Source organism: Megascapheus bottae, chromosome 22 (assembly GCF_031878675.1).
Source record: "Megascapheus bottae isolate mThoBot1 chromosome 22, mThoBot2.hap1, whole genome shotgun sequence".
NCBI lineage: Eukaryota > Metazoa > Chordata > Mammalia > Rodentia > Geomyidae > Megascapheus > Megascapheus bottae.
The window spans coordinates 17,547,089-17,571,044 of NC_143530.1; the positions used below are offsets into that span (position 1 = coordinate 17,547,089).

A 23,956-nucleotide genomic window follows, 5' to 3' on the forward strand; every position below is an offset into this window, starting at 1 on the left:
ATCCAGCCATCCACTCAGTGAAAGCTTAGGAATTACCAACCTCTTTTCCTGCTCTCAGCTTGCATAGACAAATTAAAAACATAGCCACTATTCTTAGTTGTAATTACTCTCCCCTCCCTCTTTCTTCTCCTTTCTCTTCTCCTTCCCTCTCCACTCCTTTTCTCTTCACCTCTCCATCTTCTCCTTTCCTCTCTTCTTTCTCTTCTCTGTCTCAGTCTCTGTCTCTCTGTGTCTGTCTCTCTCTGTGTCTGTCTCTGTCTCTCTCTCTCTCTGTCTCTTTCTCTCTTCAAACGTTAACATCTTAACCATTACAGTAATGGAAAGATTTGGAAAAAAATCATATTAAATGAAGTAAACCAGACCCAAAGGAACATAGGCTCAGTGGTTTTCTCATTTGTAAAAATTAGTACACATCTAGGGCTCTTCTAGCAGAGGATTACAATAGCTCAAAATCTAGATATGTAAGGTCATATAGGATGAAACTAAATGAAAGGATCTCTAGAATATGGAAACAAGAGCTTTATCTTTTTTTCTTCTTAGTTTTCCTACTGATAAAGATGATACAATAATAAGACATTTCATGGAAAAATAAATTCACCGTATGGCATATCTTTTAGCCAAAGATCATAAAAGAGAATCAGTACACTAATGATCATTTCCCATTTTCTGTTGACATTCTTGAAAGCCAGGTACAGTGATTCACACCTAGAACCTTCTATATGGTGATGCTCAGAGCAGTAGGACCAAGGGTCAAAGACTGCCTTTCATGATTTCTTCAGTCGTTTATTCAGCATACATAAGATTTTCTACAAAGTGTATCTTCTACATACAGTTCATCTCCTGGAAAAAGCTTGATGGTGGAGTTGGCAGTTACCAGCGTGATGGGCATCCATCATTCAGGCGCTTCTAATGCACGATTCGAAGAAAAGTTGTGCAAGGCAGAGAAGGGAAACAAAGTTTTCAGATCTCCTTATTTCATAGAACTGTGGGCATGCCAACCAAATATTTTTGGATGGGAAATTTTCAGTTGCCTCAGATGGAGATAACCACTGGCATTCGGTCACCTCGCTCAGGTCGGGGTCCGCTGGCCATGATTCACACAGGCAGCAGAGAAAGAAGGCGGTGTGGAAGCGGAGGCCGCTCCAGTCCTGCCGGGCCCCCAGGTTCAGGAGCCGGAGGCCTTGGCCCAGAGCTGGAGCTGTCGAGGCGCCCCAGGGCCATAGCAGTAGCACGCCCTCTTCCTCGAAGATTGTTATTCTTAATATACTATATTATTTCTCTTCTCCTTTGTTGCCCTTTGGTTAATCTCATATTGCTACTGTATCGACTTTGTTACCTGGTATATTATATATATTTGCTTGTTTATTTGAAATAGGATATGGAAGGAGGGAAAGCAGAATGATTGGGAAGGGGTGTAGGGGGGAGGAAATGGGGACAAAAACATAAAGGGTATCAATGTGTGAGAAGTAATGCACCCACTATCTGGAAAATGTAACTGTATTCATTACTTTAATAATAAAAAAATGAAAAAAGATAAAGTAACATTATTACATAAAGAATGATGGAATAGTGTTAGTATGAATGTTTATGCTACAAACTCTATGGCTCTCCTCTGATTTGGCCATGCCAAAGAAAAAGATGAGATGGTGAGAATGGCAATCATGTTTTATTCAAAATTCTCGGAATACAGAGTCATCATTAGCAGCTTCAGCACATAGCACAACAGCCTAACAATGTTCAGCTTACATGTTATGCTCCATGGCAGCATAGACTGGCAGACTCCACACATGGTTCTTGACTCACATTCTGTCCACCAAGAGCTTACTGTCCAGCAAAGACAAAAAGCAGCATCTGGCCAAAGTATGGCTTCAAGGTTACCTAAATTAGCACACACATACATGACTTAAGGTTACGTGAAAATGTTGAGGCTCTTGAATCATAATCCTTGGGTAGTGCCAAGCCTAAAGCCCTTTGGATATTACAATAAGAAATAGGACTAACTACTCCACTGAAAGACAATGATATCTACAACATCAAGTTGTTTTTAAGAGGATATGACAAAATATGTGTACGTTGCTAAGAACACCCTTGGTTTATTCCAAGTCTTCAATTCACGTTATATTGCCAAACATAGTGATGGAATTGATGAATACCTGGAACTGGAGATCTTTCTGAGAGTTTGCTACACGGAGGACAGATTGGGAGAACATCGCTGGCTTCAGACAGACTGTGCACGGAGACAGAACACACAAAGAGGAGCGCCTAGCTATTCAGTCAGATTTCTCAAAATCAACAAATATCATTCAGGGTATTTTTTTGCCAGTCATGGGGCTTGAACTCTGGACTTGAGTGCTGTCCCTGAGCTCTTTAGCTCAAGGCTACCACCCTACCCCTGGGCCTGGGCATTGTCCCTGAGCTCTTCAGCTCAAGACTACCATCCTAACCCTTGAGCCACAGCACCACTTCTGGTTTTCTAGTGGTTAATTGGAGATAATAGTCTCACAGAGTTTAGTGCCCAAGCTGGCTTAGAAGTGTGATCTTCATATTTCAACCTCCTGAATATCTAGGAATACAGGCATGAGCCACTGTGCCCAGTTCAGTGTATTTTTAATAATCAATGAAGAGAGAATCCCAGCTTGGTGCCTTAGTAGTAATTCTTTAACTTGTCTGACATTCAGACTACCTAGGAAACTCCTTAAAATTACAAACCCAAGTTCTATACCTTCCAAAATGAGAATTTCCATAGTGGGGAAATTTTGAAGACTACTAGTGAACAAAACCATTTCTTTCTGACTATATCCCCCCCCCCAAACTACTGTGGTACCTGGCACTTTAGTGCTAACTAAATGAACAGTCTTTATTCTCTCCTGCCTTTGATCCCTCTTTTCCCCAAACACATAGGGCATTTTCCCCTATGGAATACTCTATAACTCTGACTTAGTATTCAGTTTAGAGTCTTCCCAAGGAAGGGCTTCCTTGTAAAATGAAATAAACAAAAAGTGAATTTACGTTTGATGGAGAGAAAATAAACTCTCCGCCCCATCAGTTTTGGAGCTTGAACTCAGGGCCTGCAAGCTGTCCCTGAGCTCTTTTGTTCAAGGCTCTGCCACTTTGAGCCACAATTCCACTTCTAGTTTTCTGGTGGATCATTGGAGACAACAATCTTATGGACTTTTCCTGCCTGGACTGGCTTTGAACCATGATCCTTAGATCTCAGCCTCCCGAGTAGCTAGGATTACAAGTGTGAGCCACCAGTACCCAAATTCTTTCTTTCTTTCTGTATCTGTCAAAGTACCAACAATTTCTACCCTGGCATCCATTTCTGTGCTGGAATATCATCTTCCCAGGAAACCTGTACAGCTTTGACATAAGGCATTGCATTAGGTCGGGAAGGGTGTTAGGAAAGGAAAAAGAGGAATGATAGGAATGAAACCACTTTGTAAACCCCTCTATACATCACCTTGCCAAGAAAAGAAAAAAAGAACAAAAACATTTTGGAACTCCTTGCTTATTAGCGTGGAGCGGACTGTGAGAGAACTCGCTGCTACTTCAAGAAGCAAAGAGGGCCAGGTCCTGAGGAAATGACACAGGGGTAAAGCAGTAGCGATGAGAAAAAACAGGAAGAAAAGGTTCCAGTGCTTGGGTCTTGTAGGCCAGGAGGGCATACAGATGATAGAGCAGGAAGATTCTTGGATAGTGGTGGTAGTGGTCGAAAGTGAAGAGTAATGTAAGGTGTTATCACTTAAAGGATGCATTATTTTCCTGTAACACTAGGTCCTAGGGCCAGTTGGGATTTTGGTGCATATTTGGTGTGCTGAAATGTACCACAGTGTTAACAGTCCAGTTTCATTGATAGGATTAGCTTTGGGGTGATACAGAAGCTGACCTGTTATGGTGTCTTCGTGGTGTATTCTGGGAGTCAGCTCACAGATTGACACTCTTCCTACTGCCATGTGTCCTTGATTCTTGTTTCCTTGTCATTTCAGGTGGTTCTGTCCCTTGCCTTTGGCATTTTCTTCACACACATCTTGGGTTGAGGACTCTGAACATCTCCGTGTGCTTTCTCTATGCCTCTTTCTTGTCTAGGGCACTCAGGCTGATGCACTGTTGCCTCTCCTCTTCCTTCTCTGCTTAGAGCCACCTCTAGGCAGGTGGGCCTTCCTCAGTCTCTCACCCGGATACTTCCTCCGAACGTCATAAGAAGTGATTTTTGGCTTTACCGAGTTTATTTCCAGATTTTCAGAGGCCACCATTCTTTGTCTGATTTATTTGAACAGTTATTTCTCATATGTTGTCCTTTTTTTTGCAGGAGGTGGAGGCATGTCTCAAAGAGGAGGGTAGATCTGAATCATGTGCTTCTACATCTTGATGGGAAATGGAAATACATGTCATTCTTCATGACTTTGTTCCAGACCCATTTTTGAGTTTTGGTTTTTTGGTCTTCATTTACATTTCTCATATGACTAAAAATACTAGAAACTATTTCCTGTGATAAATTGTCCTTTGTAAATCTCTATAAATGATTTCCATCATTTGGCTTAAAAAAATTAAGGTGTGCCAGGCGGTGGTGGCTCAGACATGTAATTGGCTGCTCAGGAGGCTGAGATCTGAGGATTGGAGTTTAAAGCCAGCCTGGGCATGAAAGTCTGAGACTCCTACCTCCAATTAACCCACCAGAAAACTAGAAGTGGCACTGCAGCTCAAGGCTACTGCTCTACCACTTGAGCCAAAGAGTTCAGGGGTTGTGGCCAGACCCAGAGTTCAAGCCCCAGGACCACCACCAACAAAATAAATAAAAAAATAAATTGCTCTTCCTTTTGGATTTGAAAGAATTTTTGTATATAGTGGACATGAATGTTTCCTTTGACAGAGGTTTAAATTCTAGAATTATTAGGAACTAAAAAAACTTAATAAAAATTTAATTAAAAATGGACAAATGATTTGAATAGACAATTTTCTAAAAAAGAAATACAAATAGTCAAAAATGTATAAAGTGTCATTACTCATCAGGGAGGGCAAATAAAAATTATGACATAGCAATTTACCCAGTTAGAATGGCTACTTTTTTAAAATAAAGAACTTATTAACATTGATTTTTACATCATATTTCAAATGACAAGTTTAACAAGCAAGTATTCAGGAAGGGAATCTCTATATATAATTACTGTTACTTAGATTTTAGAACATAATTAAAATTAGCCTGAGGGTTTGTATGTCATAGATACATACTAATCTATGTGATAAAACATTATGTCTATAGAGTCATAAATTTTTATGTCTATGTAATTGTATTTATATCTCCAATACCATGTCCATAGCATTGGGTACACAAATATTGAGTCCTCACTCTTATACTGTTTGGATCTAATAGACACATATTAAGGATACCATATGCCTTTTGTTCCTTTGGTCTTGATTTGTCTCACTCAACATGATTCACTCTAGATTTATCTACTTCCCTGTGAATGTAGAATGGCTATTTTTTTTTAAAGAAAATTAACAAGGAGAAGATATAGCTCAGAGGTAGAACACTTGTCTAGCATGTGTGAGGGCTTCAATTTTACCTTCATCACTACACACACACACACACACACACACACACACACACACACACACACACGAGAGAGTGCCTTTGGAAAAAAAGCCCCTAGAAATAGATTTGTTTCTGGGCACAATCCTAAAGGAAATGAGCCACCAGCAGCAAGCTAGAGGACATTATTTTAAGTGAAATAAGCCAGATTCAGAAAGACAAATGTTGTGTGTTCTCTCATATGTAGAAGCTTAAAAAAAAAGTGAATCTAAATGAAGACTAGTAGTGGATGGAGGCTGGGAAGGATAAGTGGAAGGATAGACAAAGACAGAACGGATCTGGTCAGTTCAGCCTGTAGGCAGGTATGAAAATATCATTCAGAACCACATTAATAGATTCAGTTAATGCAAGTTAATTAAAAATTATAAGGCAAAATAGATGAATGCATGCATTGCAGTTCCTTCTGAGCTGGGGAGGCCTTTGGGTTGTATATGGAGTCCATTGCATCCATGAGCCTCTATGTCCTCTTGGTTAGAGGCTGTCACTGGGGGATTTGACTCAGTTCCCAGTGTAACAACTCTTTAGCTCCTTAACAGTGCATTGACTTTTCTTATGATTCTGGCCAGACATGAAAACGCTGTCTTTAAGAACAACGCAGAGATGTAAATGTATCAAGAAGTATTACATCTACACTGGAGATGACTTTATTTAGATTAAGGATCCTAAGATGAGCCAAACCTAGCTTATATATCTTGATAAGCCTCGTTTTCTTGTTTTGCATGGTTTTATTTTGCCAGTTCTAGGGCTTGAACTCAGGGACTGGGCCCTATTCTTGAGCTTTGTCAAGGCTAGACCTCTACCATTTGAGCCATAGCACCACTTCTGGCTTTTACTGTGTATGTGATACTGAGGAATCCAACCCCAGGCTTCCTGCATGCTAGGCAAGCAAGCACCCTACCTACCACTGGGCCATACTCCTGGCCCTTGATGAACCTTAAATCCAATGGCTTTTCTTAGGAAATAATAGACAGAAGAAGAGAAACAGGAAAATACTACATAATGATGGAGGTAGACACTGACTGAAATACTAAGCCATCTATCAGCTATGAGACTGTTGGATAACTGAGACCAACATCAGTTACCTGAACCAGCAAAACACGAGGAAGTTCTATAAAACTTTAGGAAGGAACTTATCCTGTCCACACATCATTCTCATACTTCTAGCTTCTAGAACTGTGAGAATAGACTGTCATTTCAAGGCCTGGGGCTTGTGACAAATTGGCAAACATTCACATATACTCCTCGCCAAGAAAGTATAAAAGCACCATGAAGAGTGGCATTGAGAAAATGGAGCTGGATGGGAATTATTCAGGAAGTCTGTCTGACTTGAAGAGAATTTTGTTGTGATGATAAAATACAATGTATGTGCTTCATGGCTTAGTAAGACCAGAGCCTTCCAAACTGTAACTATCATTTCTTAAAACTCATGGCTAGCATTCAGGCTTGGCATTTGCCACTCACAATTTTCTACTCTTGATTATGGCTGTGTTTTTGATGTTTGGCATTTTCCTCTTATCCTCTCCTTCACCCCTAGCCTCTTATCTCACACACTGAAAGGGACTCTAAAGTTCAGTGAATGAATTTGCCATGCAAATTCTAAACTAACACTCAATTTTGCATATTTTGTTTCTCATCACAGCAGTTCTCAGAGGTAGGTGTTGTGATCATTTTGTAAATGAGGAAAGTTTTCGTAAATAAGGAAAGCTAGACTCAAAGAACTGGAGTTTGACAGAAAACTAAAACGGCAATAAAGAAAAGGTAACCTTTCATACCCATTTTTGGAGTTTATTTTGATAATATTACTTAATATGCACATAGCTATGGACCCTTTGTGAACCTCTCCAACAACTGCATGAGTATCTAGAGATCCATGAGTTTGACAATTTTATTTTTATCATTTTTTTTATTTTGCTAAGCCTAATATTCTTGACTTTCAAATATGAGCATTCTACTTCAGGATGGAAAAAGGTATGACCAGCAAGGGTAGCTATTTTACAGCATTAATGAACTAGATGTGTTACGCAAAATAATTACATGTAGGAGTACTTATAATGTACTCCAAACATGCAAATGAACAGAAATGTGTTCTTGAGTCCTATTTATGATACTTGAACAGATACACAGCTTTGATGCACAGACTCTGACTCTTCTTACAGACTTGGGTACTCACTGTGCCTTCTTTTTTTCTGCTTGTGAGCTCAGAGATGCCTTGGTACAGTTCTCATTACTTAGCCAAAGTATTCCACAGACCTACCTAAGGCCACTTCAGCTTATGCGTGACACAGGGGGAGCGCAAGTCCTTTGTCTTGCAATGCTATTCACTGTGTTCCATCTGCTCATAGAAACCAGATGCCTTTTCTGATGCTGGCCATGGTACATACAGGCCAACTTTGTCTAGGCCAACCTATAGAATGGCAAGAGTTTGAGCCACTCTGTATGCTGTACATTTCTCTGCTAAGTCTTGCTCCAACAGACCCTAGATTATAATTGTCCTCTATAGTGTTCATGGTGTATGTCTGTGATCCTCTAGCACAATAATATCTGTAACATCCCCATTTTGTGCTAATAGGAATCTAAATTATTAACTGAGTAAGATTTTTTTCCACTAATAAAAGCAACCATGGATTATAATCACAGAGACTGGGGCCAATAAAAAGGCAAGGCACAGCAGGAGTACCTGATTTCTACTGTGTGTCCTCTGGGTGACAGCTGGAAGACTCCAGCTGGTGGGATGAAATGAGGAACTTTACTCCCTCACATGTCTGAGGTTACTGGCCCTGAGCCCTAAGCTGGAGTTATTGCCAGATACTTGTGGTTCCTTCACAGGCCCCAGACTTCCTCGTAATGTGGTGCCTGGTTTCCAAAGACAAGTCAATGGAGAAAGGGTCAAGTAGAATCTATGTCTTTTTAGATCCAGCTTCAGAATTCACAGAATATCATTTCTGTGCCAGTCAGCCAATGAAGACAATTACAGGCTCCCACCCAGATACAAGGAGAAGGAAACTACAGACTGTTACCCAAGAGGGAGACTTTCAGTTACAGTGTAAGAAACTTATTTGAAGGGAAAAATATATCAGCATGACCATGTTGGGCAAATACAATCTGCCGTTCTCTTTAATTTTCATGAATTCTTTCTTCTTAATTCCCAAAGAGGAAGCTATTTGGCTAAATATTTATCATCATATGAATGTAGTATGAGATTGGAATTCCTGACATCCTAGAAGGAGAACACATCTATCTCCACAGTCTAGAGACTCATTCTTGCTACTACCCACAAACCCCCTTGTCTTTTGTAGTCACCATGGAAGTGAATTTCCCTTCATTTGCTGGAAATGAACTTTACAACTTGGGGAGGAGAGGAGTCCGGGGGCAGAGGGAGAGAGGGATAAAATGAGGGAGGGGGTAAGCCTGTTCAAAACAAAATGTACTCATTATCTTACTTTGTATATCACCTTTACAAAAAAGAAAGTGAGAATTTCCCTTCATTCTTATTATGACCTTCAAAATTGCTTACCCTACATGGGGTGGACCACACAAAATGGTAGAATACTTCTCTTTATGCTTTCTCAGTAGTTAGGAAGACGTTGACCTCCAATCGCAAACCCTGGATGCAAAAACATTAGCATTCAAGAAGGATATCGGAGTTTCTTTTTAAGTACCACTTGTCAAGATTTTAGTCAATATCATGTTCCCCATTTCGTTTCTGATCTGAGAAATGGAATTCATACTTTATGCATTGTTTGTCCCATTAAATTAAAAGTCTGCATATAGAATTGCATGTTCATAAAGTGCCATAAGGAAGGCAGATACTACCCAGGGACATTGTCTTTTATGGCATAAATGAGGAGGAAGGGATAAGGAAGTTTCTAAACCTGATACATCCTATTCAAATGCTAGACTCTGCCTCAGATTCCGGTTATGGATATCTCTGTCTTTCAACTTAACAGAGAAGAGGAAATAAGAGACCTCAAGCTGCTGTTTCTTGGGACATCAGAAGCTGGAGCACTAACAAAAATTCTTTGCTTAGGAACTTTGCAATTTGTCTGCCTCTCATGTCCCTCACTCCACAGACAATGGAACAGGTCTGTTCTCTCAATTTCCTGTAGCCAGTTATGAACTCCATCTCTAATACACACAAGAATGTTTCTAACCTTAACTCAACTACTGTCTTTATGACTTACAGGAAGAGGACACTGGTGTTTTATGAAGAAGGAAAGTAAATAAGAGAATGTGTTTTATTGAAGTTGGCTTGTTTAGAAAATAGCCTTAGGAGTTCATGTAATCTTTAATACTTACTTTGTTCTACCCATGAATGAGCACTTTATAGTTTGTGTCAAATGAATGTTTCCTAACTGCTTTGGTACTAACATAAGCAAGTCTTTTTTTCCCCCAGTATTGTAAAAATTTAGGGCTGAGCACTGTTCTTGGGTTTTCTCAAGGCTAGAGCTCTACCACTTGAGCCACAACACCATTTCTGGCTTTTTCTATGTATGTGGTACCCGGGTCTTTGTGTATGCTAAGCAAGCACTCTACCACTAGGCCAAACTCCCAGCCCACAAACTTGATCTTATTAAATATGTAATCATAGTCAATTTTTTAAAAAATTATTTTTACATGTTTATATCATATAATTATATATAATTAATTGCACATTAAGTTAAAAATTGAATATAATAAATGCACATGTATGTGGGGGCATAGTACAGTATTTCAGTGCATGCATATGAAAGTGTAGTGATTTTATCAGAGCAATTAAACTCTACCCATTAGACTCTACCCATTCCCATATAATCAATTCAAAATGGATAAAGAGCTGAAACTATGAGGTAGTTAGAAGCAAACATAGGGAAACAATTCAGGATGTTGTTTGATATGACCCTAAAAGCAAGCAACCAAAGGCAAAGTTGAGAAATGGGAATGTATGAATCTTTAAAGCTTCTATACAGCAAAGGCAATAACAGAGCTAAGAGACAATTTAGAAAATGAGAGAAAGTACCTGCCAACTATTTATCTAACAAAGAATTGATATTTAAAATATATGAAGAACTCAAATTTCAACAAAAAATAATCCAGCAAAATGGGAAAATGATCCAAATAGATTTTTCAACAGTAGATAGATAAATGGTTAATAAGTACATGAAAAATATACTTGGTGCCGCTAATCCTCAGGGAAATGCAAATCAAACCACAATGAGACATTATCTAACTCCAGTTGGAATGGCTATTCAACAAAGCTGAAGACAATAACAAGTGCTGGAGAGGGTACAAAAAAGGGAACTTAAAAAAATTTTTTTTTGGCAAATCAATTAATATAATTCTTTTTTTTTTTTTTGCCAGTCCTGGGCTTGAGCTCAGGGCCTGAGCACCACTTCCGGCTTTTTTCTATGTATGTGGTACCGAGGAATCAAACCCGGGTCTTCATGCACGCTAAACAAGCACTTTAACCACTAGGCCAAACTCCTGGCCCCTCAATTAATATAACTCAACACATTAACAGAAGCAAGGACAAAAATCACATGACTGTCTCAATAGATGCGTAAAAGGCATTTGACAAGATCCAACACCCCTTTATGTTAAAAGCTCTGGAGAAACTAGGAATCCATGGAACATTCCTCAATGTAATAAAGGCTGTGTATGACAAACCCACAGCTAGTATTACACTTAATGGTGAAAATCTAAAGCCATTCCCTCTAAAATCAGGAATGAGACAAGGATGGCCACTCTCTCCACTACTCTTTAACATAGTATTAGAATTCCTAGCCAGTGCAATGAGGCAAGAAGCAAGCATAAAGGGGATCCAAGCAGGGAAAGAGGAAGTAAAACTTTCCCTCTTTGCAGATGACATGATTCTGTATTTAAAGATTCCTATAGACTGTACTCCCAAGCTCCTTGAGCTGATTCAAAATTTTGGAAGGGTAGCAGGCTATAAAATTAACCCTCAAAAATCAACTGCCTTCCTTTACGCCAACAGTGAGAGGAACAAGGCAATAATCAGGAAAGAAACTCCTTTCACAATAGCCTCAAAGAAAATAAAGTACCTAGGAATTAGCTTAACTAAGAATGTAAAGGACCTTTTTGATGAAAACTTTAAAACCCTAAAAAAGGAAATTAAAGCAGAACTAAGGAAATGGAAAAACCTCCCATGCTCCTGGATTGGAAGAATCAACATTGTGAAAATGACAATCTTGCCAAGAGCTATCTACAAATTCAATGCAATACCCATCAATATCCCAATGGCATTCTTTAAAGAAATAGAAGAGGCAATTCAAAATTTCATATGGAATAATAAAAGACCCTGTATAGCAAAAACACTTCTTAGCAGAAAGAACAGTACAGGAGGAATTTCAATTTCAAACTTAAGACTCTATTACAGGGCTATAATTATCAAAACAGCTTGGTACTGGCACAAGAACAGGCCTGAAGACCAATGGAATAGAACTGAGGACCCAGATATTAAACCACAGACCTATGGCCACCTAATCTTTGACAAGGGAGCCAAAAAATAGAATAGAAGAAAGACAGCCTCTTCAACAAGTTGTGCTGGCAGAACTGGTTAAGCACCTGCAGAAAACTAAAGTTGGATCCTTCTTTGTCACCCTGCACTAGAATTAACTCTAAATGGATCAAAGACCTGGAGGTAAAAGCTGACACACTGAAAACTTTACAAGAAGGAATAGGAGATACACTAGGCCTCCTTGGCACAGGTCGAAACTTTCTTAATAAGGACCAAGAATCACAACAAATCAGAGAAAGGCTGGAGAAGTGGGACTGCATTAAACTGCAGAGCTTTTGTATGGCAAAGGACATAGCTAGTAAATTAATTAGGAAGCCTACAGAGTGGGAGAAGATCTTCACCAACCATACAACGGACAAAGGCCTCATATCTAAAATATATCAACAGCTCAAAAAATTGAATCACTCCAAAAGTAATCTCCAAAGTAACAACCATCCCATTAAAAAATGGGCCAAAGACTTAGAGAGTCTTCTCTGAAGAAGAAACAAAAATGGCCTATAGATACATGAAGAAATGCTCAACATCTCTGGTCATAAAAGAAATGCAAATCAAAACAACTCTAAGATTCCACCTCACTCCAGTTAGAATGGCCAGGATCAGGAAAACGAATAATAACAGATGCTGGAGGGGATGTGGCCAGGAGGGATTACTACTACACTGTTGGTGGGAGTGCAAACTCGTTCAACCACTATGGAAAGCAGTATGGCAGGTCCTCAAAAGGCTAAACATAGAACTCCCCTATGACCCAGCAATTCCACTACTTGGCATTCACCCAACCATCCAGAAACAAGGGCATACTAAATCCACTAGCACAACAATGTTCATTGCAGCACTATTCACCATAGCAAAGATATGGAACCAACCTAGATGTCCCTCAGTTGATGAGTGGATCAACAAGTTGTGGTATTTGTACACAATGGAATTCTATGCTGCTGTCAGAAAGAATGACATTGCCCCATTTGTTAGGAAATGGAAAGACTTAGAAAAAATCATATTAAGTGAAGTAAGCCAGACTCAAAGGAACTTAGGCTCAATGGTTTCCCTCATTTGTCATAATCAGTAGAAACCTTGGGCTCTACTAACAGAGATCTGCAATAGAGCAAAATCTTGATACATAAGGCCATCTAGTATGAAGCTAATTGAAAGGACCTCCAGGGTATTGAAACAAAAGCCATATAAGGAATGATTTTTGTCCTTAATGTACTCTGTTATCTCTCATCTCCTTTGCTGTCCCTTGGGTACCTCATATTGTTACAGTATCTCACTTTGTTATCTGATATATTGAATTTATTTGTATTTGGTTATTTGAAATTGGATAGGGAAGGGAGGAAAACCAAGGTGGGTGGGGGGATGGGGGGAGGGTAATGGGTACCAGGACATGTGAAAGGGTATCAATGTATGTGAATTAATGCACCTTCTATCTGGCAAATATCATGTAACCCTTTTATTAATTACAATTTAAAAAAAAAGAAAAAAAATTTTTTTTTTTGCTAATCATGGAGCTTGAACTTAGGGCCTGGGCAATGTCCTTTCGTTTTCTCAAGGCTAGTGCTCTACCACTTGAGCCACAGCACCACTTCCAGCTTTTCCTGTGTATGTGTTACCAAGGAATCAAACCCAAGGCCTTATTCATGCTAGGCAAGCACTCTACTACTAGGCCACATTCACAGCCCAAAAAGGAACTCTTAACTACTCGAGAATGACTAGTACAGCCACTGAAAAAGTTTGGCGTTTCCTCAAAAAATTATGATTCAGCCATTCCATAACTGAGTATATAGCCAAAAGAAAAACATTGTTTTGCTCTTTAAAAAAAAATCAATGTAACACAGGTTGTCTTTTTTCATCCTTTTACTTTCAACCATTCTATGTTTACAACCAATGAATTTCTTAGCAAGCACATTATTGGATCTTAACTTTATTTTGGTCATTCCTGTAGGTTCCTGTCTTTCAAGTTAGATCTTTGACACTTCAGGAAATTGTAAATATGATATATTTATCACTCTGGTTTTGTTTTTGTTTCTTATTGCTTGTTTCTGTTTTTGTACTTTCCTGTAAGTTAGTGGGCCATGTTCAGAAATCTGTCTTGATCTATTGGTTTTATCTGATTTTTAGTTGTAAGAAGCATCTTGGTGAAATGAGACCATTCCATCTTGGATGAAACTGGTTCAGTGAATTTTTTATGATAAAATATACACAGCTTTATACAACTTTAACTGTCTAAAATCTATTTGTGTCTCCCAACAGAGGGTCCTTGATTTCGATCATAGAATAAGAATTTCTGGACAAGTCACAATGGTACAAAAACTTGGCAGAGCTTTATTAAGTCAATAAAGAGGCAGACAAAAAGCATACCAAGGCAGGAACCCACTCAAACAGATTGTGTGTGCTCTCATAGGGAGATAGAGAGAGGTACAGAGTGACAAATAGGCATGCTTGCATGCACATGTGCTAACACACACACACACACACAGGGAGACAGACACATACACAAGGAGACAACAGGAGAGAGGCACAGCTTCTGGGGCTGATGGGTTATTTATAGGGTAAAGGCAGGGGGTCTGTTGTTAAAGTTATACAAAGCTAGGTGTTTTGTCTTTTGATCTTACCACACCTGGTGTTGCTTTTCCAGTTTCTAGGTGAGAATGCATCCTGCCATAAAACATATTCTTATCCTTGAGATAAGGAAAGAACCCTGTTGCCTGCATTTTGGACAAGAGGCAGCTCAAGTTTGGGGGAAGCATTTTTCTCAGGAAGGCACACATCTGGTCAGACAAGTGTTGATTCTTGGGATGAGGAATGTATCCCTCAGGAAGGAATGCATCCTATTGTCTCTCTTTGAAACAAAGATGGCACTTCTATGTTTCTAAATACCATATTTCTGAGTAGCCCTCAGCAGGCCTCAGTTTCCATAAGTTATCCTGCTTCATTTGGAAGGTTCTATAACCATTTCGTTGATCTCATTCCAAAACCTCTTTGTTGTCTCAAACAGAACCTGTGTATACATTACTTAGTCAATTTCCATTTACCCTTACCTCCAGCCCTTAGTAACACCTATTTTGCTTCCTGTTCTCATTTACTTATTGAAGTACTTCATGTAAAGGGAATTATGTCCTTTTGTGTCTTACTGATTTAATTCATATTTTTTAAGATCCATCCATGTCGAGAAATTTTATTCCTTTTTGTGGCTGAATGATATTCTATTGTTTGTATATACATAATATGCTGGGTTTATTCATTCCACAATTAACAGAAACTTGAGATGTTTCTTCCTTTTGGCTGACGTGCATGCGGCTCTATGTACACCAATGTACATTTATCCATTTGAATCTTTGGAGTGTGTGTGTGTGTGTGTGTGTGTGTGTGTGTGTGTGTGTATGTATGCCAGTTTTGAGGATTGAACTCAGGGCCTGGGCACTGTCTTTTAGCTTTTTTGCTGAAGGTTAATGTTCTACCACTTGAGTGGTAGAACACTTCTAGCTTTTTTTTTTTTTTTTTCTTTTCTGGTCAGTTGTGAGAGGAATTCAGGGCCTGGGCATGGTTCATAAGCTCTTTAGCTCAAGGCTACCATCTACTACTTTGAGCCACAGTGCCACTTCCAGTTTTCTGGTGGTTAATTGGAGATAAAATCTCACAGACTTTCGTGCCTGAGCTGGCTTTGAACTGTGATCCTCAGATTTCAACCTCCTGAGTAGCTAGGATTATAGGTTCATTTCTAGCTTTTTTGGTGGTTAGTTGTATATAAGAGCCTCAAGGACAATCCTGTTTGGGCTGACTTTGAACCATGCACCTCAGATTTTAACCTTTTAAGTAGCTAGTATTACAGGCGTAAGCCACTAGCATGTGGCTAAATCTTACTTTTAATTATTTGGAAGTATGGATCATCTTTAGTAAATCTTGTTTTGGTTACTTATGGTGCTTGAACTGTGGACCTGGGCATTGTCCCTGAGCTCTTCAGCTCAAGGCTACCATTCTACACCTTGAGCCACAGTGCCACTTCTGGTTTTCTGATGAGTAATTGGAGATAAGAGTCTCAGGTCCTTTTATACCCAGGGCTGGCTTTGAACCTTGATCCTCAGATCTCAGCCTCCTGAGTAGCTAGGATTATAGGCGTGAGCCCCTGCGCCTGGCAGTAAGTTCTTTTAAGCAGAAGAATTTCCCCAAATATACTATGTGAGCAAGAGGACTGATTTGCCCAAAACCCACAGACAAGAGCAAGCCTAATACTGCTATAGAACAGAATAGCATCTTGAGGAGTTATTCAAAGTTCTTCAGCTACTCTGTTTCATCTCCTAAGCCTTTCCAGTATGTGATGACAGGACCCAAAGACTTCTTCTATGCAAAATATGCTATCTGGCACACTAGATGTCCTGAATTTAGGATTTCTGCAGAATATATCTTATCTTATGAAAGTTTTGACAAAATAAACATAAGAAGAGCTGAGTATGCAGTCATAGTATTCAATGCACATCCTGTAAAATTAAGAAAATCAAGGGGAGGGGTTGGATTGGAAAGAATGGGGGAGAATGATGAAGAGTGACATCAATCTAGCTGCACTGTATACATAAACTGAGTTATTTAATGGTAACTCCTTTGTAAAACTACTCAAAGATAACAAAAATACAATTAAAAGTGAGAAAAGTTTTGTTTTAGAATATTGGGTACACTTCTGGTTAAGCACAGATACCTTGAAAGTCAGACTGGTAGGGCTTTAAATTCCAATCCCACATTTTTTTCATACATTTTTATTGTAATTAATAGAAGGGTTACATTATATTCATCAGATAGGAGGTACATTACTTCACAAATATTGATACCCTTTCTCATGTCATGGTCCCCATTTCCCTACCACCCTCTACCTGCACAACTTGATTTCCCCCCTTCCCTCTCCCACTTCAAATAACCAATTAAGCATATATAAAATGTATCAGATAACAAGGTAAAATATTGTAACAATATGAGATAACCAAGGGATGGCAAGAGAGATGAGAAGTAAGACAGTACATTATGGACAACAATCACTCATTACATGGCTTTTGTTTCTATATCCTGGAGGACCATACATTTAGCGTCATACTATATGGCCTTATGTATCTAGATTTTGTTCTATTGTAGATCTCTGCTAGGAAAGCCCAAGGTGTTTACTGATTATAACAAATGAGGGAAACCATTGATCCTATGTTCCTTAATATGATTTTTTCTAAGTCTTTCCATTTCCTTACAAATGGAGCAATATTGTTCTGACAGCAGCATAGAATTCTGTTGTGTATAAAAATACCACATCTTGTTGATCCACTCACTGACTGAGGGACATCTGGGTTGGTTCCATATTTTTGCTATGGTAAATAGTGCTGCAATAAACACAATTGTGCTAGTGGCTTTAGTAAATCCTTGTTTCTGGACATTTGGGTAAATGCCACATAGTGGGATTGCTGGGTCATAGGGGAGCTCTATGTTTAGCCTTTTGAGGAACTGCCATACTGCTTTCCATAGTGGTTGGACAAGTTTGCACTTCCATCAACATTGTAGTAGCGATCCCTCCTGGCCACATCCCCTCCAGCATCTGTTATTAGATTTCTTGATCCTGACCATTCTGATTGGAGTGAGGTTGATCCTGGCCATTCTAATTGGAGTGAGATGGAATCTTAGAGTTGTTTTGATTTGCATTTCTCTTATGACCAGAGATGTCGAGCATTTCATGTGTCTATAGGCCATTCTTATTTCTTCTTCAGAGAAGACTCTGTTTAAGTCTTTGGCCCATCTTTTAATGGGATGGTTGTTTCTTTGAAGATTAGTTTTGGAGGGATTCAATTTTTTGAGCTTTTGATTTTAGATATTAGGTCTTTGTCCATTATATGGTTAGTGAAGACCTTCTCCTATTCTGTAGGCTTTCTAGTTAATTTGCTAGCTATGTCCTTTGCCATATAGAAGCTCCAATCCCACATTTTTTAACTAATGTCATTTTTAAAAAAAGGAAAAATGAATGTACTGTGGAAGTGAATCCAAACTGGAGATGGAAAAAGGTAAAGGTTTCCAGAGATCTTTCTTCCTTAATGGGTTGGAGCAGTCTCTTTGGAGTTTATGCAGTCAAAAAGCACAAAGAATTTAAACATAGCAATGGCTTCTATTAGAAAATGTGCTGATAAAGAACACGTAGACCAGGAGTGTGGCCTAGTGGTAGAGTGCTTGCCTAGCATGCACAAAGCCCTGGGTTCGATTCCTCGGTACCACATACACAGAAAAAGCCAGAAGTGGTGTTGTGGCTCAATTGGTAGAATGCTAGCCTTGAGAAAGCCCAGGGACAGTGCTCAGGCCCTAAGTTCAAGCCCCAGGACTGGCAAAAAAAGAAAAAAGAAAAAAAAGTCATTCAAACAAGAAAATGATTTAACATCTTGGAGCCTCAACTTGCTATATTATACAATATGTGAGAGGGAATGGGAGATGTGACAGGATATTATAAGGTCCCTTTCAGAGCTAGTTCTCAACAATTCAAAATATTTTTGATTGATTTCTTTTTAAGATTAAATTCAGAGGCCGAGAGCATGGCCTAGTGGTAGAGTACTTGCCTAGAATGCACGAAGACCGGGGTTTGATTCCTTGGTACCACATATAGAAAAAGGCCAGAAGTGGTGCTGTGGCTCAAGTGGTAGAGCTCTAGCCTTGAGAAAGCCCAAAGACAGTGCTCAGGCCATGAGTTCAAGCCCTAGGTCCGGCAAAAACAAAACAAAACATTAAATTTGTATTTGCATGAAACTATGATTCATTAAATGGGAAGGAGCTAACCTGAAATGTCTCATCGTAGAAGCCATTGTTTCTTTCTACCTGGCTATATACTTACTTAGCTAAAATAATGCCAACACAAACTTCCCCAATATAACAAATATTTTCTCAAGATATGAACTATCCTTCTTGGCAGAATTGTTGGGTGTTGCCACACCATAAATTCTTCTTCTTCTTTTTTTTTAATGTTTCAGAATAACAATAGTTCTCTTAAAACCTACCTCCTGGGAGGATTCTGGGAAGATGGCAGAGGTTCAGGGTGAGTCTTTCTGAGCTCTCACTGAGATACCAGTTTTAGCATTATAGCGGAAAGTTTATAGCTATATTGTTACTTGTTATAGTTACTTATTCTTTTTTTTGGCCATTTTTTTCTCCATCATTTTTCCCCTTTTTTTCATATATTTTTTATTATCATGTAACCCTTCTATTAATGACATTTGCCAGATAGAAGGTGCATTAATTCATGTATATTGATACCCTTTCACATGTCTTGGTGTTTTTTTTCCCTTTTTTTCTTTCTTCTGTCATTGTGGTCATTCCTCAAAACATAGTAACAACAATTAATAGTAGTTCTCCTTCATTGTGTGCAGACTTGCTTCAAATTATATTTTTATTGACTTGGTCCCATGCTTTTTTTTTTTTTTTTTTGCCAGTCCTGGGCTTGAGCTCAGGGCCTGAGCACTGTCAGACTTTTTCTCTCAAGGCTAGAGCTCTACAACTTGAGCCTCAGCACCACTTCCGGCTTTTTTCTATATATGTGATACCGAGGAATTGAACCCAGGTCTTCGTGCATGCTAGGCAAACACTCTACCACTAGGCCAAACTCCCAACCCCAGACCCCTGCTTTTTAATCTTTTAGTTTTTTTTTTTTTTTTTTTTTTTGCCAGTCTTGGGCTTGCGCTCAGGGCCTGAGCACTGTCCTTGGACTTTCTCAAGGCTAGAGCTCTACCACTTGAGCCTCAGCACCACTTCCAGCTTTTCTTTATGTATGTGGTACCAAGGGATCGAACCCAGGACTTCATGCATGCTAGGCAAGCACTCTACCACTAGGCCAAACTCCCAGCCCAATCTTGTAGTTTTTTTTAAAAAAATTTTTTGTTGTGATTAATAGAAGGGTTACATTATATTCACCAGATAGAAGGTGCATAACTTCACAAACATTAATACTCTTTCTCATGACATGGTCCCCATTTTCCTCCCACCCTCCCCCTGTTTATCTTGATTTCCCCCCTTCCCTATCCAATTTCAAATAACCAATTAAGCACATATAAAATATATCAGATAACAAGGTGAAAAGTTGTAACAAAATTCTTGTTTAAGAACTCATAATTGTGAGGTGTCTTTTTTTATCATTGACCTTTTTATATGTATTTTTCTCTTATATATTCTTTCTAATCTTTTTATTTTTTTAATTTAATTTAAAAATTTTTTATTCATTTATTTTCCCTTCCTATCACTTTAGGTCACATTTATCTTCACTCTCTTCCTTTCCTTCATTACTATATTATTCTTACATTCCTACATTACTCTTCTCTTATTTCCCCCTCTTGTCTTTCATAATATCTTTCCATCTCTGGTCCTTTGTTCCTTCTTCAATTTCTATAATGCATGGATCTACAGTTGATTGTTATTGACCCAGGCTGTATATGTATTTGTTCAATTATACTGTAGGTAAAGGGTGATTCAAATATCATAGTGATTGGACAGTGGGTTTTTTTTGGTCATAAAACTGTGTTCAGTGATGGTGTACCAAAGGGGAGAGAGAGAGAGAGAGAATGAAAATACCAGTCTAAAATTATGAACCTTTATAGTCTGGGCAGCTATAGAGCCCTAGATCGGTTATTATCTTAAAATTGTAATTTTGTGTGGTATTATTCTTGCTCCCATTTTTAAATGGGCAGAACAAGAAACTCAAGAAAAATGACAAATCAAGGAATAGCATCTCCCACTCAAATTAAATGGGCAACAGAGCAGTCAATGGGAAACCTAGAGGGAGTCCTCTAAATGCTCTACAAATGCCAACTGGTAAACATGATCAATAAAAAAGATTGAAAGCATAAAGAAGGATATATGTGAATGTGGGGAAGGCAATCAAAGACTAATGGAGAAATTCATAGAATCCACAAACAGAAAGCTGAATGAATTCCAACAAAAATCCAATGAGAGTAAAGCCTCTGAGCTAAAGGACTTCAAAGAGAGCACTCAAATAAAAATCAAGGAGGTATAGAAGTCCATACAAGTTCTAAAACAAGAGATACAAGACATCAAAAATAACCAACTAGAAGGAAGGGAGAGGAAGAACAAAATAGAAAGTATTGATAGCAGGATAGACAATGAAGAAGAGAGAATCTCTGGAGTTGAAGATAACCTAGAATTAGATAGGAAAGGGGGGAAAACAAGATGAAGGTGGGGGTGGGAGGGAGGGAAATGGGGACCAAGACATGAGAAAGGGTATCAATGTATGTGAAGTAATTCACCTTCCATCTGGCGAATGTAATATAACCCTTCTATTAATTACAATAAAAATATATGGGAAAAAAGATAACCTAGAATTTATAGAGAAAGACTGAAAACAATTCAAACCAAGTCTAAGAAATATGACAGATCTTTTCAGGAACTCCAAGATACAATTAGGAAGTCTAATTTAAGGCTAATCAGTACTAAAGAAGGCCTGGATAAGGATGTTAATGGAATTGGAAATATACATCAGGGAATCATCTCAGAGACCCAAGTATCCAGAAGGACAGGCCCATCCAAATACAAGAAGCTTTTAGTGCCCCAAACAGACCTGACCATAAAAGGACATCCCACTGCCACATTATATTCATACAGGATCAATACAGATCAAGGAAAAGATCCTTGGTCAGGGAGAAGAGAATGATCACCTACAAAGGAAAACCAATCAGAATAACCACAGATTTCTCAGTAGACACCATGCAAGCAAAAAGAGCTTGGAATGCTGTATGTCATGCCCTAAAGAAAATGACTACCAACTAAGAATACTGTACCCAGCTATGCTCTCATTCATAGCTGAGGGAATCTTAAAAACCTTTCATACCAAGGAAAAGTTGAAACAGTATGTAATGACCAAACCAGCATTACAGAAAATTCTCAAAGATGTTCTACACATTGAAACTCAACACAAACATGTTACTGACAGAGAAATGGCATCTAAAAGTCATACCAGCTAATTACAACAAGAATTCACAAGTCACAAGCCCTAATGAAATAAAAAAATGTCAGGAACTAGTAAATACTTTTCAATTCTAACCCTCTATATCAATGGGCTTAGCTCTCCAATTAAATGGCATAGACTGTCTAGTTGTATCAAAAAGCAAGATCCTATTTTCTGTGGTCTTCAAGAGACACATCTTGCCCAAACACACATTTTGAGAGTGAGAGGCTAATGGTCCCCATAAACAGGCTAGAGTTGCCATTTTCATCAGATAAAATAGACTCCAAACTAAAATTAGTGAGAAGAGACAAAGAAGGCCATTACATACTACTAAAGGGATCTCTTCTTCGAAGAGGATATAATTACCCTAAATATCTACATACCTATTGCCAGAGTACCCAACTTCATCAGACAAACTTTACTTACACTAAAACCACACATAGATCCAAACACAATGATTGTTAGTAACTTTAAGACACCACTGTCACTTCTGGATAGATGAACCAGGCAAAAATTCAACAGAGAAACCTCAGAATTGAACAACTGCATAGACCAACTAGACCTAATAGACAAGAATCACATGATTCTCAACAGATGCAGAAAAGGCATTTGATAAGATCCAACACATCTTTGTGCTAAAAGTTCTGGAGAAACTAGGAATCCATGGAATATGCCTCAGTATAATAAAAGCTGTGTATGACAAACCTACAGATAGGATTATACTTAATGGTGAAAAGCCAAAGCCATTTCCTCTAAAATCAAAAATTAGATAAAGAGTAGAGAGAGTGGGCATCCTTAATATAGTATTAGAATTCCTAGCCAGAGCAATAAGGCAAGAAGCAAGCATAAAGGGGATCCAAATAGGGAAAGAGGAAGTGAAACTTTCCCTCTTTGCAGATGACATGATTCTGTATTTAAAAAACCATATAGACCCCACTCCCAAGCTGCTTGAGCTGATTCAAAACTTTGGTGAGGTAGCAGGGTATAAAATTCACCCTTAAAAATCAACTGCTTTCATAGCATGCCAACAATGAAAGGAGCGAGGCAATAATCAGGAAAGCAACTCCTTTTGCAATAGCCTTAAAAAAAAGTACTTAGGAATTAACTGAATTAAGAATGTAAAGGACCTTTATGATGAAAGCTTTAAAAACCTGAAAAAGGAAATTAAAGCAGAACTGAGGAAGTGAAAAACCTCCCATGCGCCTGGATTGGAAGAATTAACATTGTGAAAATGGCAATCTTGCCAAGGGCTATCTACAAATTCAATGCAATACCCATCAATATTCCAATGTCATTCTTTAAAGAAATAGAAGAGGCAATCCAAAATTTCATATGGAATAATAAAAGAGCCTGCACAGGAAAAACAGTCATTAGCAGAAAAAACAGCTTTGGAGGAATATCAAAACTAAACTTTAGACTCTATTACAGAGCTATAATATAACAGTTTGGTACTGATACAAGAATGGGCCTAAGGATCAATGGAATAGAATTGAAGACCCAAAAATCAGCCCGCAGACCTATGGCCACCTAATCTTTGACAAGGGAGCCAAAAAAAAAATAGGATGGAGGAAAGACAGCCTCTTCAAGAGGTGCTGGCAGAATTGGTTAAGTACCTGCAGAAAACTAAAGTAGGATCCTTCTATGTCACCCTGCACCAGGATTAATTCCAAATGGATCATAGACCTTGAGGTAAAAGAAGAATACAAAAAGGAATAGGAGATATACTAGGTCTACTTGGCACAGGTTGAAACTTTCTTAATCAAGACCCAGAAACACAACAAATTAAACAAAGTTTGGACAAATGGGATTGCATTAAACTTCAGAGCTTCTGTATGGCAAAGGACATAGCTAGCAAGTTAAATAGAAAGCCCACAGAATGGGAGAAGATCTTCACTAGCCA

General features: G+C 38.6%; 1 protein-coding gene across 1 annotated transcript in view; it reads left to right on the forward strand.

Moving 5' to 3' along the window:
* The first annotated feature begins 991 nt into the window (after window positions 1-991).
* Window positions 992-23,956, forward strand: part of LOC150048318 (cytidine monophosphate-N-acetylneuraminic acid hydroxylase-like) — a 137,164-nt gene continuing 114,199 nt past the window's right edge. The window contains 1 exon segment of the mRNA XM_090355276.1: window positions 992-1,225. Coding sequence (XP_090211402.1) covers window positions 992-1,225 — 234 coding nt within the window.